The sequence below is a fragment of the Thermobia domestica genome, chromosome 6, assembly GCF_964235325.1.
Source record: "Thermobia domestica chromosome 6, izTheDome1.hap1.1, whole genome shotgun sequence".
NCBI lineage: Eukaryota > Metazoa > Arthropoda > Insecta > Zygentoma > Lepismatidae > Thermobia > Thermobia domestica.
This window is the reverse complement of record NC_137459.1, coordinates 306,018,074-306,036,684: the sequence shown is the minus strand read 5'-3', so window position 1 is coordinate 306,036,684 and position 18,611 is coordinate 306,018,074. Positions and strand designations below refer to the sequence as shown.

Sequence of the window (18,611 nt, the reverse complement as noted above, 5' to 3'; positions counted from 1 at the left end):
ATTTTTTTGAGATGCTAAATCGATTTCGAAAACTGTCTCTATCTACTACCAATTTATCTTTATGGCGATCAATGTTAAAACCGAAAACGGTTTATTCCTACCACTTATGATTTCAATACACGGTTAACGGAAGAAAGGGAACTTATTCTCGAGACGTTGCTTGAATTCCTGAAAACAATATCATGGTGATGGAACAAACTTTTTAGTGCTGTATCTCAATTACATGAGTTACAAGTTATCCACCTACATAAGTAAGTTCTTTGTTTCTGAGTTAACAGGTTTTACCCGTATATTTTCCAAAAAAGTTGCCACCTCATTCTTGTTCTGTCTCTATTTAATTAAATTATATGGTGAGCATGGAATGTGAATATCTATTTTCGACGCAAATGTTAATAAGGAAATAACTACTTATCTATCTTTCTTTTCCTCTTTTAAAAATCAATAAGATCACTTATGTTCTGTCTTGTAATTTATTTATAATAATTATTATTATTTTCCAAGTGTACAGTGAATATTTTAAATACATATTTTATACATTCTATTCAGAAGAAATCGCTACTGCAAGGTTTGGGCCCGCTATATTTCGTCCGACAAGATTTTGGTTCGCGAGATTTTCGCCGGGCGAAATTGTGGATCGTGAGATTTTGCTTGCGATGTTTCATCCGCAAATCATCAACTAATCTGTTGTATTGGATGGTCTACTACAAAACAGAAGTATGCACGACTGCGGATATATAGCTTTGAGCTTTATTATATTTTTATTGATTCCGTGGAATTTGTGATCATTCCACTTTGCGACAAGGCCATTACTTTTCATGTGTCGGCCAAATTTGATTGAGAGTTTGGTAAGATTCCTCAGCGGAGAATAATAATTCCAGTTTACGACCAACCGGAATTGTTTTTTATATAAATCATGAGAGTAGAAGTGATACACATTACCAGGCACATACCTCTTTAAAATTATGAAGTGTTATGAACTACGTAGGGAAAACAAGAATAAACGTCTCTTTGTTCAAAATAACGCAATTGTAGATTCCTAAGAAGAAATGTAACGTTGGTAAGAAAATTGAGTCAAAATGCTATAACAGACACACACACACACACACACACACATATATATATATATATATATATATATATATATATATATATATATATATATATATATATATATATATATATATATATATATCTGTAAATCACGTTTTCAGTCAAAATCAAGTACAAATATTGCATTTGTTTACAATTGGAATACCAAAATCATCTAGATCCTCAAAAGTATTGTAATATTTATTTATTTATTTTGTATATTACTGTTACGCACACGCCTAAAACGCCATGATTTGTTGTTTCATCTTCCCAGATATTTCTTTATTTTGCAAAGTAACATTTCTTATTTTGGAATGCAAAATATTGATGATAATGATATTATAATACTTTTGTTTTCCTTCTGTCATGTCTCCTTTTTTCACCTCGTAAAAATCATAATTTAGGAACAAAAGTGGTTGAAAAATGAAAATAGAGAAAGTTCATCCTGTTTGACAAGTCTTGTTATAAAATACAAGTAAAAAGATCTGCAGACAGGTTGTCTTATTTCTGACACCGGTCAGTCTTGCCTCCCGCAACCCTTTCATTTTCCTAATCATGTAATCAGATTGTCAACTAACATATGGTAACTTTGAAGATATCTATTCTCCACATTATTAAATGAACAACCTTTTCTCATTTCGTAACTTGTTTTCCTCCCCTACCAACGTTTTGAAGATCAGTGAGGAACAATGGTGTGAATGAATCAGGAGAGTTTGTATCTGCAACTTCACGAGCAGGAAAAGAAACTCTTTTGATTCTTCAATACCTGAACTTGTGTTTATTTTTATATTATTTCCAGCGTAGTCAGATTTTCTTGTAAAAAGTAATTAATAAACTATAACAGCTAGATTAAACAGAAAAAAGTGAACATGTACTATTGGAGCAGGTTAACATCTGGAGAAAGTTTGAACTCCATAAGACAAATAGTTTTCATAATATTTTGGAAAGAAGTTCACCATGTTGTTATATAGGGACTCATGATCTCAGCTCAAAACGTTAGACACGGCCTTAACATTGGAAATATTTTTTTAGAGATTCATTTCTATTCTTCTGTGTGGGACTATCCAAATTACCCAAAACTTTAGGCCTTAGTTAAATTTAAAGAAGAAATCTTCTCTTTGTTCAATAGAGAAGAAAATCAAAATTATGTTGGTCACTATCCCGTGCTTGAGTTTTACGATCCTGAGGGGCGAAGCACAGAAGAAAAGAAACAATTGGAAGCCTGGGACAAAGATCGTGCGCTAAGTGGCGAGGAATTTAACCTCGAAAAGGAAATGCTCTCTTATTTTGAAAATGACGTTAGAATTCTAGCAGAAGCGATCATAAAATTTAGCGACATTATCGAGGTGAAAACAATTTGTTTACAATGTTTCGTTACTTCTTCCACCATTGCAAGTCTTGCGATGCGTACATTTCGTACTTTGTACTTACCTGAAAATACTATTCTCATTATTCCTAAGTTTGGTTTCCATCATAAGACCAAGTATAGTACTAAAGCAATGCAATGACTTACGTATATGGAAGAAGAACTAGGGATAGAAATCCAGCATACTAGGAGAGTTGGTGAAAAGCCTTCGACGTTATGGATTGTTACTGGCACTCTTGTAAGCGCCGTTTTCCCTTAAACCGAGACACCATTTTCATGACGCTCAAGACTCGTACAATACGATGGAAAAAAGACACGTACCAACAATGCTCCACCGGAAGTACCTGAAAAATATAGGTATAAACTTATAGGAAATATGGGAATGTTCTTGGGATGAGAAGGTAAAGACGAGTAAGGACGTACATAGGTTTATTAAAGAAACTTTGTACTAAACTACATGATTTCCTTATTCCCAAGAATTGTTGCAACGGCGGCCGCACTGAAGTGTTTCGATCTTACGTCAATTGTACGAGTAATGAGACGTTGAAATATTTAGATACCACATCGTTATACCCATATGTGATGGCACGTAGATCTATCCCTCTTAATTCAGCTAAGATACATACGGGACCGAACTTTCCAGATGTGGAAAGTGTTCATGGTGCAGTGAAATCCACAATATTGCCTCCAAAAGACTTCTATTTTCCGATCTGGCCGTGCGTTCTGGGAGGCTGATTACTTTTTGGTCTCTGTCATGCATGTATGAAGGAGAGAAACACTAATGATTGTAGTCATAGTGACGCTGAGTCTTCTCTCAAGGGACATTTTGTAGTCCAGAGTTGCACCTTTCTCTGCAAGAAGTTAGAAAATACTCGATATACACTAAATATGTTAATTAGAACTCATGGGGCCTGAAGAGGGGAATTCAGATGGTTTGTTCATACCCTACTTGAATTCCTTCTTTCAGAAAAAGCAACAAGCCTGTGGTTTTCCTGTTTATCGTAAAACGGAAGAAGACAAACAAAGATATATCGAGGAACATTATGCCCATGAAGGCATATAGCTGAATTATGATAACTTTAGGACGAACCCGGGATTTAGGCAATGTGCAAAACTATACCTCAATTCATTATATGACAAATGGGATCAGCGCTCTGATGTCACATAGTGTAATCATTAGTGATGAGGTTACATTTCTTAGGTATTTAACAACGGCGCGGTATGAAATTCAAAGTGTTCTCCCAATTAATGATGATCATTTAACTATCACTGACAGAGAAATTGGAACTCAAAACGTGTCTCTAGAGTTTTCCAATGTAATACTAGTCGCATTTATTACTTCATGGACTATACTTAGACTGTACGAACTACTGATGACTGTAGGACCAGACCGAAGAATCTACTGTCACACTGACAGTACCATGTACCTAAAGAAAGAAAAAGACTAGAAACCCTTGTTACCACTCTTAAACTATTTGTGTGATTGACCAATGAAATTAAAGAATGTTGAGAGTATACAACCTTTAACGGTTTAGGTGCAAAAAATTACGTTTTGAGGCTACAAAATGCCGAAGGGGATGCCCGGCATATATTCAAAATAAGGGGATAACACAAAATGATAAGACCTCTCAGAAAATTAACTTTCAGGATTTCTATAAATTAGTGTTTGGACAATTAGAGTCCACCGTTATAGAAAATCCAAATAGCAAGGTGCGTAGACCAGGGTTCAATATCTTTAGCTGTACATAGACAAAGACACAGCGTGAAGTCATCAAAATTCGTAAACGTATTGACGAACATGACGTAACTGACGATGAACTTATACGAGAACGTGCAAGTGTACAGTACGGTTATAGGCCCAGGAACGAGTGAATGTGAGCTGTATGAATGTCTGTTTTCCCTTTTTTAAACCGGCCCGTTTACTGTGAGAGCTCCGAAAAGTCTTGGATTGTGAATATATTACAATTTATTTATTTATTTTTAAATGTATTTTTAACCGCATTGTTTTTTTTATTTTTTACCTATCGTTTGCTGCGCAAAGTCATTGTTAATTATTTATTGAATCGGTTTATGTCTTTTATATTATTATTTCCCAGTGAAAGTCGATGATAATTATTTATTTAATCGGTTAATGTCTTTTATATTCTTCTTTCCCATGGAAAGTCGTTGCTAATTATTTATTGAATCGGTGTCTGTGAAACGTCGAGAGCTTTAAAAATTTCAAGATTTAGTATTCTTATACCCCGCTGATTTTCTCTTTTCTTTTGTGTGTGGATGCGTGTGCATTTAAAGAAAATAGTCTATTGTATGTATTCATTTGAGTACAAGATGTTACAATTTTAACATCCATGTACTATTTTTTTGATCACCCGTCCGTCAAGGGATGGGGAAACATGTTTGGAAATCGATTATTTAATGAACGTGTTCAAAGGTTTTTGCAAATTGAATGATATTGAATGGTGTTATATATATCAAAATTAGATGTACTTTGAAAACATGTTTTGTGGGATGGATACCCGACATGGGTAATTTTGAAATTAAAGAAAACTCACTATTAATACTTGATGATTTAATGTCGGAAACCAATGGCAATGTTGCTAATTTATTTATAAAGTATGCACATCTTTAAAAGTTAGCTATAATATTTATTATTCAAAATTTATTTCCAAAAGGAAAGCATGCACGTGATATTAGTTTAAATTCACATTATATTATAGTATGTAAAAATCCTCGTGATAAATTCCACATACAACATTTAGCTTGGCAAATAATGCCTCGATATACTAAGGAAATCGAGAATGTGTTCGAGGAGGTAACACGTGAGCCTCACACTTATTCATTATTTGACTTAACACAGAAAACAAACGATGCAGTGTGAATGCGTACAAATATTTTTCCTAATGAAATCATGCATATGTACATTAACGTAAAAGACATTAACGTAAATCTCATATTAGGACTTACTCTGCACGTCAAACTTTTAACATATGTGACTTTTTAGATTCTGTTCTTCTTCTGCTTTATTATTATTATTATTATTATTATTATTATTATTATTATTATTATTATTATTATTATTATTATTATAGCTATATGAAGCAATTATCTCGGCAAACTTGGTTAATACATACCATTCAGCAACCGGTAGTTGTAGAAACCTAGTAATTGTTAGCTCAATCGGTAGAGCGCTGAGCCATGGATTGAAGGGTTGCGAGTTCGAATCTGGTCTATGTCAGAAGATTTTTTTCCTGATATAATTCTTGAAATGGGAATGTTTCTCTCTTCACCTTTATCTCGTAATTCTGAATAGAGATGTTTGGATGTGAAAGAAAAAGTATACTAGAATATAAGAAAAGAGAGGTAATTTACATGATACCTTTTGCAATTTTTAACTATATTTTCACCTATCTAGGACGTTTCTAAAAAGTTCGGGCTTCTAGAGCTCCTTTTCGCTCTCTTATGTGTCCTTTAACTAATTTCTACAGTTACTTAGTGAATCACATATACATATATTACAGATGTCGTATCTCTTTCTCTTCTCTCTACATCATGTCTGGAGATGAATGTTTTGACAATAGGTTACAAACACGATTTTAAAAAATAATACGATCTGCGATATCAGTGATACATATTGTGGTGTTTAACTTAACATATAAAACAATAAATAGAAAAACTGAGAATACAAATCTTTTCGTGCACTGATGCTTCAATAACAGTGAACTGATGCTTCAAAACTGTGTCTTTACTCCCTTCACCAATGTTAATTCCCTAGTCAAAATAAAAAATCTTCAAAACTAATCACAAATTCTTATACAACCATCCCTTCCTTGGAGTACTGCGCGGTCACATACCCGTCACTGCGATGTAAAGGCACTTATGGCGACGAGGATACAAATCTATGCTTAATGTCACACAAGTTGCGGTTCCTGTCTAGTTTGTGATAACTCAAATGACGTGACCGTGATTTACGACTCCTTCTGTTTCTGCTACTGCCTTTCCGAGTGCAGTCTTGGTTCTGATTCCCTTTAAATTTCGTATTGTTTACGCTCCGGTCTGCGTATCTTTGACTATTGCTATAACTGTAACCTCGTTTGTGCTTTTTTACCCTGTAGTTTGTGACAACTGTTGTTGTGCGCTTGCGACTTCTGTCGTCTATAATCATATGTTCGTAATTTTCACTAGATTCTGAATGAATAAAATCATTGTCAGGTTTCTTACGAGGTTGGTTTGGACTACCTGTCTCTGGTTTGAGTTCAGATTCCTGCGTTTCCTTTTCATTAGTAGTATTAGTTTCTAGCTCAGGTTCCAATTCCAATGTTTTATTTACACTAGGAATATCAGTCGCTAACTGAGGCTCAAATTCCGGTGTTTCGTATCCAGTAGGAGCATCTGACTGTAACTGGGGTTCACATTCCGCTGTTTTGTTTTCGGCATTTACTATTTGCTGACTATTTTCACGAAACAAGTCCCGTAAAGCGTCTATCTTTTGACCTAATTCACTCTTTAGCTCTTTTTCTATTCTAGCTAGGTTTTCTTTATTTTCCTTTTTTAAATATTCAATATTTTCTTTATTTCCTTGTTCTAATCTAGCTAAATTCTCCTCGTTCTTATCTGCTTTTTGTAAAAGTAAATCTAGCTTAGTAGCCAAATCTACTTCCTTGTGTGCCATCTTGAACAAGATAAAGCTTAAAACATACAATTAGAATAAACTATAATATCACAACACGATATGATTGAAATCACCTAAAAGAGAAGTTTTTTTTTTCAGATTGCTGGTTCTAAGCTGGAAAAGAAGTGATATATTAAAATATTTATCTTTTGAATATTCGAGCACCAATGGTCTCGATTCGGGACGGTAGTTCGGGCGTCATTTATTTATAACCAACTGTAGTTCGTGTCGCTGTTCGGGCGGAATTTATTTGTAATCGCCCAGTGTTCGAGTCGCTGTTCGGGCGCCATTTATTTGTAATCGGCAGGAATTCGTGGTCTCTGTTTGGGCGCCATTTATTTGTAACCACTCCGTATTCTGTTCGCTGTCCGTGGCTTGTTGTACTACCAATAAGTATACTCCTGATACTTTAACTTACCTGGACAGGACGATGAAGACCTCTCCAAGGAAGGTTACAAACTGTTTCCAAAAAAGCTCGTCGGTCTCAATAATGAGATGAGCATTAGGCGCCGAGAGGTTCAGGTGTCTCGTCTCGAAAACCCCACGGACGATCAGACGGTCATCCAGACCATAACGCACACAAACATCACTCATACAAACAACGAAAACACACTGGATTAAATGACACTATACTTATTTATTAGAACACTATCACATATATACTGTATATAAAAAATAGCGAAGATGAATGAACACAACACTGGACACTGACTAAATAAAATAATTTTCGTCACTGAAATCACGCTTTGCTCCTTTCGGGTAATATAGTCCTTTATATATATATGATTATGATTCAGATATCACTACCAATTCTTCTCTCACACCATTGACACACTTGGGGGATTAGCACTGGGGAAAAGTTGTCTGGATCGTCCCACGATGAATCCAGTTGTTACGCTGAACAGTCCTGCAGCGTAAAGATGAATTTTCAGCAAATAAACGAAAAGAAGATCTCCACAGTGGAATACTGATATTGGAGGGCGCGTATATAACTTTTTAAACGCACAAGGTCTGCGGACCTGGGATTTCACTAGTTCGGGCTAGCCGTAAGAAATCGTCCTTCACCGGCTAAATAGCTTGTGCCCCTTCACAAAACTTAACCAACGCAACGTGCGTGGTGGCTGCGTACAACACCGGAGTCGAACTCCTCGAGCATCCAAGCTCAAGCTACGGGTTGCAATGGTCAACGGAAAAGTGCTGGCAGTTCATTTCAAAAATCACTCAGTTAACTCACCTATATGCACATACAAACATAATATAGAAAACAATTTATGTTAAATTTTAGTCAACTGCCCATAATGCACTAGACACGGCGATAACACTGGCGTGAGAAAGTACAGATAACGAGCTGCAAAAACTGTGAGGCTGGTGCCACTTTGGCTACTGGGACATCTGGTCAGCCCGTATTTCTCTAATCTATTGTAATGTTTCCATAAGTGATTAAAGAAAGCACTTAATTCAGTTCCCAATAACTGCAGAATATACACTGTGTATATAATGAGTCAGGGAGAAACACTGAAATGATTAGTCACTAACTGAAATGTTCTCAGTAAAAGCAATGTTTTAAATATATATATGAAAAAATGATGAAAGACTTCTTTGTCCAATTGTGTGGGAAAGAAGCAATTCCCACCAAAGAAAGAACTTATGTGCGTTGTAGAATAAAGTATAAATCGAAAATAATAATCACTGTCTTTACGAAATATACAGTGTCCACAAAAAATCCTTCTATAACCTGGTAGCGGTTATAAAATCATCTAGTCCTGCAGCACTTGCTAATTTATTTAAACATTGGAAAAAATATAATATGTCTAAACGGCAAATTATCAAAAATATATTATGATTATTCAAATCCCGATTCTCTAAGGAGTATACAAACATTTCATCCTAAAACAAAGATGTCTAAAATGAAAATTAAAAATAGCTTCTCAAGATGTTTATACATTACATGCACCATCTCGTAAAGTTCTTGAACGTAAAAAGTATTATGTTAGTGCAGCAAATGACACATTACAAATTGATTTAGCAGATATGCAAAATATTGCAATGTATAATAAAAATTAACAATATATATTATGTTTTATTGATATCTTTCACGTTATACATGTTGTGTTCTCTAAAAACAAAAGGTCCTGAGATGGCGAAAGTAATATTTTTTTTAAAAAAATAAAGTTACTCTTGTTTAACGTACATACATATATAGGCGGTGAATTTTATAATCGTCATTGAAACAATTGTTTACAGAATATTAAATTAATCATTATAGTCTTCATTTCGAAATTAAATGTGAGCAGAACTATTAATAAGAACATTAAAAGAAAAATCGTATCGTTACTTCCCTGCAAAGAATACTTATAGTAATGTCTTGGATCTAATTGTAAATAATTAGAATCAATCATATCATTCAAGTATTAAAATGGCACCTGCACAAGTAAATGATTCCAATGCGATTCAAATATGGAACATTATACGGAAATAGAATGAATAAGAAAAATATATGTTGTAAATTTAGTCCTGGTGATTATGTCCGTGTTAGTAAGTATAAACATATATTAGAAAGAAGATATTTACCTAAATGGTCACAAGATATATGTATTGTAGATAAATGTATTAAATCAAATCGTGTAACATATAAATTAAAATATTGGAATGTTGAAGAAATTAAAGGAATATTTTAAGCACGAAAATTACAAAAAGTAATTATAAATTCAAAGAAAACGTATCTAATTAAAACGTAAAAATGGGAGGATTTACGTAAAATGGTTGGGATATCCGTCAAGTATGAATTCGTGGATTAGATCAGATTCTATTCAGTCTGCAACATGAATTCAAATTTACACAAAACTTTTACGTTACTCTTCCTTCAAATGCAAGTAGTAAACTTACCGATAATAATACTACAGCTTCATTACGAGTTAAATTAGCACAACCTATTGATTTAAGTCATAGGGAATATGATGTTGCATTAACACAAATTAATATTCCGTGGAGTTTTTATAATGTTGGTGAAAATTAAGGAATTTTAATTACTACTGTTATCAATGATAAAGTTAAACGTCATGAAGTTTCAATAGCATCAAGATATTATTCTTCTATTGAATCTATTCTTCAGTTGATTCCTGAAAATGTTCGTATCTTACAATATTTACAAAATAAAAATCAGATTTTTATAAAATATTGTTTAAAATTAGAAGATGAATGTAAGGTTGATATTACACCGGGATTACAACTTTATTTTTGGATTTATTAATGAATATACACTTGATATTAAAAATGTTGTATACACAAAAGTTAGAAATTTTCTTTTGATATTAACACGTGGAAAATTTTGATGTAATTTAGATTATAATATTCCGGATACAATTAATGTGTGCGTTGATATTGTAAAACAACAACAAAATATAGGCCCGATAGTTCGAAAACTTAGAGTATATAACGTAAAGCACGGTCATGTAAAACCTTTTGTTTCACACACCGCATTATATTAAAGTTGAAAAGAAATATTTTGATACGATAGAAGTAAACTTAAAAGGTGAGCACGGATTGAAATCACCATTTCGTTTTCGGATTTCAAACTTGACACTTCACTTTAAATGAGAATGATTTCTGAAAATATTGATGACAGTTTTTATATTACATTAGTTTGAAACGCTAGTACAAATGTATATCCTACAAATAGTCCAACATATTTTATTAATTAACCCTTTTACATTTTTTGCCTGTATACAGGCCGTGGCGCCGACTTTCAAAATTTGCTTTATAAATCTCTAGTAAAGCTTTTCACACTGGTTTTTTGCATTTATTCAAGTATGGACGGACCAAGAAAACATGTTTTATGGGCATTTTGCAGTCACGTGTCAGATGCCTGGGGACAGTGACGTAATAAATAACGAAGCGGTTTTTAAAAAGGGTAAATTAAAAAAAACCGTGACGCATCCGTATTAATCTTGGAAACAATTTGTACATCGTTGGCTTCGTTATGAAGCACAGTTTCCAAATGTAGCACTCAAATTTCCTTATCATGTACCAGAAGCGCGAAAATCTTGCTCAAGTCGAAAAAAGGGATTTTTACAAAAAAATTACCTTTGGGTGTATTTTCTTCTCTCAGGTACACTTTAGGGATATGTAAGTTATACCGTTGGAAAAGCCTATTCATGCCAACCAATAAGAGGTACGATTCATGGTCCTATATTGATTACTTTTTATGCTAAAGTGGATTGGATAGAAATTAACTGAAAATGTATTATCGAGGGAAAATTGATAAAACGTCTATAGCGTCAAGACTATTTTTCTCCGTACATTCTTCGTTCCTCATTATTTTCACAATGAAGCAAAGTTTCCTTTACCATTCGCATGTGCGTGTCATACATTTGAGCGTAGAAATTCGCGATAAAAGAGGATTGTTTTTTTTTTAAATCCCTTTCTCCCAATTTCAGATGGAATTTCTCGCATTGGTACGTAATAGGGAAATTTTACTAATGTAGTTGGAAACTCTGCTTTATTACAAAAAAAAAAACGAGGTACGAACCATGATCCTAGCATCAATAATGTTTGTACTGTAGCTGCTTGACTGAAAGCCTAAAATTACCTAAATAATCCCAAAATGTAAAAGGGTCAATGAAAAATATTAATATACGATTATCACAATCCGATCACAATCCCAGTTAAGTGAAGTATATATTCCATTGAAGTGTTATAATGTTACCGAAGGTGAAAATGTTATATGGTACAAATTCAAAAATGCAGAGGCTATGAAAAGTAAAGTTATTGTTGGATATTATCCATCCATTCATCATTTACTAGAGTAATTAAACGCAATATCAACTTTTATAAGTTTTAGTTTTTCAAACGTTGTACATGTTGAATGTGATGAACGTGTATAATCAGTTACATTATCACCTACATTAGCTTTACAATTATTTTTTTTGAAAAATCGGATCTTGTAAAAGAACGTTGCGTATTCAAACAACCATACGTAGATATTGGATATTCACAACAAATTTTTATGCATACAGATATTATACAATATCAAATTTTAGGTGATGCAAAAGCACCATTATTACATATAGCAACAATCTCTGATATTAAATACGGCAAAGTTCAAACAATTACTTTTGAAGATATTCATTATATGCCACTTGCAAAATTTGCAAAATTCCACACTCCCAGTTTCTGATTCTACCAAGTTGTCTAACATAGTTCACTTGCTTTAATCATAGTCTTCCTCAACATAACATGCATAATCGTGGGTCATTAAACGTGAATATTACATTTTCTAGCTGTTAACCCAAACCAATCCGAATCAAAAAGCAGTTTCATATTATTGCTCATTAACGTGTTTTCACAAAAAAAATATGTAGAAAAGAAACTGTAAATCGTAATTCCATTCAAAAGTGAAACAGCAGACTCATAATACCTTCACCTAAAGCGAAACACGATTACGATTCCCCGTTTTCTTCTACATATTTTCTTGTGAAAACATTTTAATGAGCAATAATATGCAACTGCTTTTTGATTCGGATTGGTTTGGGTTAACAGCTAGAAAATGTAATATTTACGTTTAATGACCCACGATTATGCATGTTATGTTGAGGAAGACTATGATTAAAGCAATTGAACTATGTTAGACAAATTGGTAGAATGAGAAAGTGGGAGCGTCCCAAGACCCAAGAGCAAGATGTTGTCCATCACAAGCTTACTTCCCTTGGGAACGAACAAGGCATTCCACCCATCAGATAGTTCAGTTGGCGGGGTCTCAGTTTCGATTCCCGATGGGATAACCTTTGAAATATTAAATGTCCTCGATGTATTTGTGTTCGTGTCCTTGTCGTTCAACGTTACTGGAAATAAATGTAAAATGAGAATAACCGAATATAACAGAGATAAGTTACGGAGATACTTTCGGTCTTTTGTAAAAAAAAAAAAAAATAAACTTAAATTCTCTGGACTATAGTATTTTATCCTGACCGAAATCAGTGTTTCATCGTTAATAAAAAATAGCGCAATCGTAAACGTTTGCAATTTGTAATATAGACGAGTGTATCTTGACTCTTACTTAGAAAAGCAGTCTCAGGATTGTGGCTTGAGTAGTCGTTTCGTGAGTCAGGGGTGCGGGGTTCGAGTCCCTCCTACGAAATTCAGATATATCTTATAATTTACAAAGTTGATGTTTCTGATGTATAATAACATAAAACATAGTCAATTTATCTCGTTCTTACCAGTTGGACCTCAAAAGACTTCCTTCACCGGGGGAAAACAAACATGACGTCACAGTCTACACTCTCGATTCCTACTGTCTGAAAACGGCGTGTTACGCAAACAATTCATGAATACAAAACTGTCATCCTTAAGGTCTAGTATGAGTCATAAATTTGTCTGAAACGACATTGTGAAATTGTTTCTACGTTCTTCCAGTCTTACTAAAATAATAATAATAATATTTCCGTTCGTCATTTTCAAACACGTTCCATTATTTCGTTCAACCAAAATTGGTAAATACGAAGTATATTTTGTATGTATATTTTGTTAACATGTCAATATAAAGCAAACATCAAACAAAGACTTTTACCGAAAGAAAGGGCGTTACTATCTATTGTGATGAAGATAAATCCTACTAAGTTTCTGTTAAGGGATGCGAAGGTTCGATTTTCATATTGTTCAGTAGCAGAGACCTTATTTCCCTCTTCTCTTTTCCTTCCAAAGTATCTCTTATAATGCAATTTATCCTTATAGAGGGTCCAACAAATTTCTTTTGATTTTTCTTAAGTTCAGTATGCTTATTTGCATTAGAATATGACATAATATTTAGGTCTCAAATATTCAGTAATAATAATAATAATAATTATTATTATTATTATTATTATTATTATTATTATTATTATTATTATTATTATTATTATTATTATAAGAACAATAGTAATATTAATGGTATTAAAAGTTTCAAAGTAGGTCTAAAATTTGGAAAAACTTACTTAAACGTAGGGATTTAGAAGAAGGGTTTCCGTACCTTCGAGATACACCTCTGCAACTACCCACATTTTAAACAAAAGCTTTCCACTAACGTTTAATGTAGAAAGTGTTCTACTGTATGTTTTAAGAAAAACAACTGTAATAGAAATAATTGAATATCACTCAACAGTAAGACATATAATATACTATTTTTTAGGATATGCAGAAGTAAGTTTAAAAGCTTTGCTAAAAAAAATACCTACACAGACCATATTTCAATTAGCTGTAAAATAGAAAGTAACAAAAATATTAAGAAATTCCGTCTACAGAGCGATTGTTACTTAAACAATGGACATGCACTATTTCGAGAATGGTAACAAGACGAGTAATGTTTACGATACTTTTAGTCCCGTCTCTTTTCCCATCTCTAAAGCGACATGATAATTTGAGTTACACTTATTCCGTCTCGAATGTAAAATGTTAATTCTCATGTTATTTTGTTTGTCTTAGAAACAAGATGAGAAATTTCTCTTCTCGTGGGCAACATTAAAGAAAACCGAAATATTCTTGCCAAATGTCACGTTTCTGCTTGTAACGGTATGACCGGAGCGATAATTAGCTCCTAGCTTTTAATCTTCTACGAGGTAATAATAAGTATTATTATTACTAAGTAGGTAACCCGTAAAAATCTCAGTTTTTTGGTAATTGAAGTAATGAGTATTTTCAATGAGAGTCTAATTACGCTAATAGCGCAATGAGTATTTTGCAATTGAGGTCATGAACGAGTACGATGTATGTAATTGAACTTATAAAAGAGTATGGGGTGTTAATGATAATATGAATTAATTTTTTATATGACTTACATATGTAATTGTTATTTACGTACGACATAATGTTCCGCACAATGAGATGAATCCCTAATTACGATTTTTTATGATGTATATATACATAATGTTTCGGAGAATGAAACTAATTTGTAATTATGAATTTATGTTGTTGTACCAATTAAAATTATTGAATAAATAAATAAAATATATTTACTTACCATTGACGTCCTTTCGCGACGCACGCCGAGGACACACGAACCACACTGACCGCCCACAAAGTGGATTTACGATTTCGGAATAGTTATTGTAGAAAAATATATAAGCATACCGTATTAAGAATTATTATTGTCCATAAATAAATATATACATTCTTTCTTTATCTTATATTGAATACACATACTTATTTGATGTTTAATGAATATATATATGCATAACACACATTTTTTTAAAAAAGTAAGAGCGTCACATAAAGCATTATTAAACCATGTAAATAAATTTAATTGTATGATACTTGATATGAAGCAGTTCATGTATTTTTCCTTTATATTACAGAATATACATACGTTTTGATATTAGATGTATATAGGTATAGGAATAAAACATAACATCGAATTTTTTTTATTTTTATTGGTTTGTTTTTGGTTTAAATACACTATTTAAATAGAAAAAAATGAATAATTGTTGTTTTTATTATATTGTAATTTTATATTTACATTTTCCAATAATTGTTGCTTTTTTATTCGTATATTTACATATTTACATATTTACAATATTAAAAAAAGAGTATTTACATATATACAATATTTACATATTTACTACACTTGGAATATTTACATATTTACAATATTTAAAAAAATATTTACATTTATACAATATTTACATATTTACAATGCATGATGATCCGTGTACGATGGTATTTAACGCAATGCAGTATGGGGTATGAGGATAATATAATATTCAGTACTTGTGAATGCAAGAAAGAAACCCAATGATGTGAATAATTATATGCTATATCCGAGGCAGTATAGCAATGTTTTGCGAAATTGCCATAGTCATCTCCTTTCATTCATACAATTAATATATATATACAATATTTACAACACTATTTACATATTTACAACACACTTACTCTTGTTTTCATTCACACACTCCTCACAGAACAAGACGTTGCCTTCGATAACCATATGGAATACTACGATAATCTGTTTCACTGTCAGGGATTAGTCTTTGTCGTTTATTACTAACCTTACGATGTGTTTTTACTTGTGTTTTAGAGACAATAGAAGACCCAGCCTTACGTACAATTCTCCCTGGAAACTTAAGCTCTTTTTTCTCAATTTTGTTTTGAATTAATTTGTAAAAATGCTCAAAATTAATTTCCTTTCGCGTTCTACTGTCTAAAGTGATTCCCCTAATTTTATATACATAATCAAATTTTCCCGACCCAATTTCTTTCATTCTATACGCATAATTTTTAGCCCCTAATCCAATAAACATATCGATTTCCCACCCTTTTGGTACTTTATTAGTTAGTTCTCCCAGGTAGGATCCGGTTGTAAGATTGGATTCTCTATTTCGTTGCTGCACAAACATAATGCTGTCTGTGTCACAATAAAGAACATGGTCTGGTCCTGCAGCAGTCAATAGGTCATGAAGACGAAGTCTTGCCCATGACGTGATGAACGAAGCAAGCACGACTTTTGAAAACTTCCATGGTTTATTTTCGCTTTCAATGTCTTTGTAAGTGATTAGGAGATGGCGTTGACCAATGGGTGTTACTGTTTGTACCTCGTATTGCGGTGACAGCAGGTACGTCAAAAGTCTTTCCGGAGTGTCAACGACTTTTGATTGTGGAAGATCGGTTCTCTGTCCCCATTTTCCATAAAGTGAATTGAGGAATATTTTAGCAATATACCTCAGACCCGGGTTTGTTCTAATATTATTGTAATTTAATTGTATGCCTTCGTGGGCATGATACTCTTCAATGTATTTTTGTTTGTCTCCTTCGCTTTGACATGATGTAGGAAAACCTGAAGCCTCCTGCTTCATTTGAAGGAAAGAATTCACATAGTCTTTAAACAGACTATTCGATTTTTCTTCCTCGCCACCAACCAGGTTAAATTCCCAAACTTCCTTTATTTTGAGTATCTTATATCCGTTTTGAAGTGCTTTATGCAATTCTGGGGAGCAGAATGTGCCAGTAATAGCACGATCATTTTCACTATGCAAACATTCGGTAACACTTTCTTCCTCCATACATGTGCGACATAAGCCAAAAAGTAATCGGCCATGTGCAACATATGGCAGGATTGGAAAGAATAATTCACTTGGAGGCAAAACGGTACATTTAACCATACCATGAACACTTTCCATTTCTGGAAAGTCCGGCCCCCTATGAATTTTTGGCGCACCCACTGGCAACAGTTTACGAGCCATTACCCAGGGGTAGAGGATAGTGACATCTAGATACTGAATATACTCCTCATCAGTACACTTATACAAGGCATTAAAGCATTCAGTTCGGCCGCCATTAAATCCGTGCTTGGGAACCAAATGATCGACAAGATCATTACACCGAGATTTAATAAACTCTTGAATGGGCATGTCGGACTTCACCTGGTCATCCCACTGACATTCCCATTTCTCAACAACATTGAGATTATGTTCTTTTAAATATTGGGATTTAATAACGGTCGCTTCGTACCTTTGCTGCATGGCTGTACGATGGGGTGAGGACGCGTCAAGCTGTTCATGGTGCATATCAGGGTAACAGGTCAAACACCCATGGAAAAACACCCATGAAATTCATAAACAGTATTACTAGATGGCTCATACTCATCCACCTTGTATTTTCCAAATCGTCTTTCGCCGCCATTCCCTGAATGTTGAATTTCAGTACCTCTTGTTTCGCTCATATACCGCAACCATTGCAAAGCTTTTACACTTTGCCGATCGCGGTAGTCAAATCCAAGAGGTGGAATAATTGCAATTGACTCTTTGGGTAAATACAAAGTGCAGTATGTAAGCATAGCAAGACTGGCTATGGTTCCGGATGAAATGAAACACTGGATTCCGCCAGTTTTCTCATCTACCATATCCGAAAACTTGATAACCGCTTCTGCTAAAATTCTCACATCATTGCGGCAATACTCCAACATCTCTTTTTGCAGGTCATACTGCTCGACACTTGCAGCACGTTCTTGGTGTCAGGCGATTAATTGTTGTTGTTCTTCCGGAGCACGATTTTCAGGATCAAAATACTTAATGTTCTGAATTTTGCCTACATAATTTTGATTGTTTGGTGTATTAAACAAGTATGGGAAATCTCCCTTCCTTAAATTTCCAGAAAGGCCTAATGATTTCGGGAGTTTTGATAATTTAACTCCCATATAAAGAAATGTATCGTGAAAGATTAAATGATTACCGACTTGAAACTCGGTAATTTTGTGCCCCGTCATTGTCATTGATGGTGTAAGATGGTGGGTTTGAATGAGATTTTTAAGACAGAAATGGATATCATAGCGTGATCCGTTATGGCTCAATACAATTGTACGTTCAAACTTCGGACGAGATATTAACACAAAGTGAATAAACTCGTCGATGTTTTTAAAAGAAAACTCACGTTTTCCATTTTCATTTCCACATTCAAAGCATGGTATGTCTAAACTGCTACCCTTACATTTATAGCAAATCATTTGCGCGCAAACAAGAT

At 33.6% G+C, this 18,611-nt stretch overlaps 1 protein-coding gene across 1 annotated transcript in view; it reads right to left on the bottom strand.

Moving 5' to 3' along the window:
• Positions 1-17,614, bottom strand: part of LOC145687612 (uncharacterized) — a 117,170-nt gene extending 99,556 nt beyond the window's left edge. The window contains exon 1 of the mRNA XM_081761081.1: positions 16,491-17,614. Within this exon, the coding sequence (XP_081617207.1) occupies positions 16,491-17,614 (1,124 nt within the window). The remainder of the gene's footprint in view (positions 1-16,490) is intronic.
• Positions 17,615-18,611: the final 997 nt, after the last annotated feature.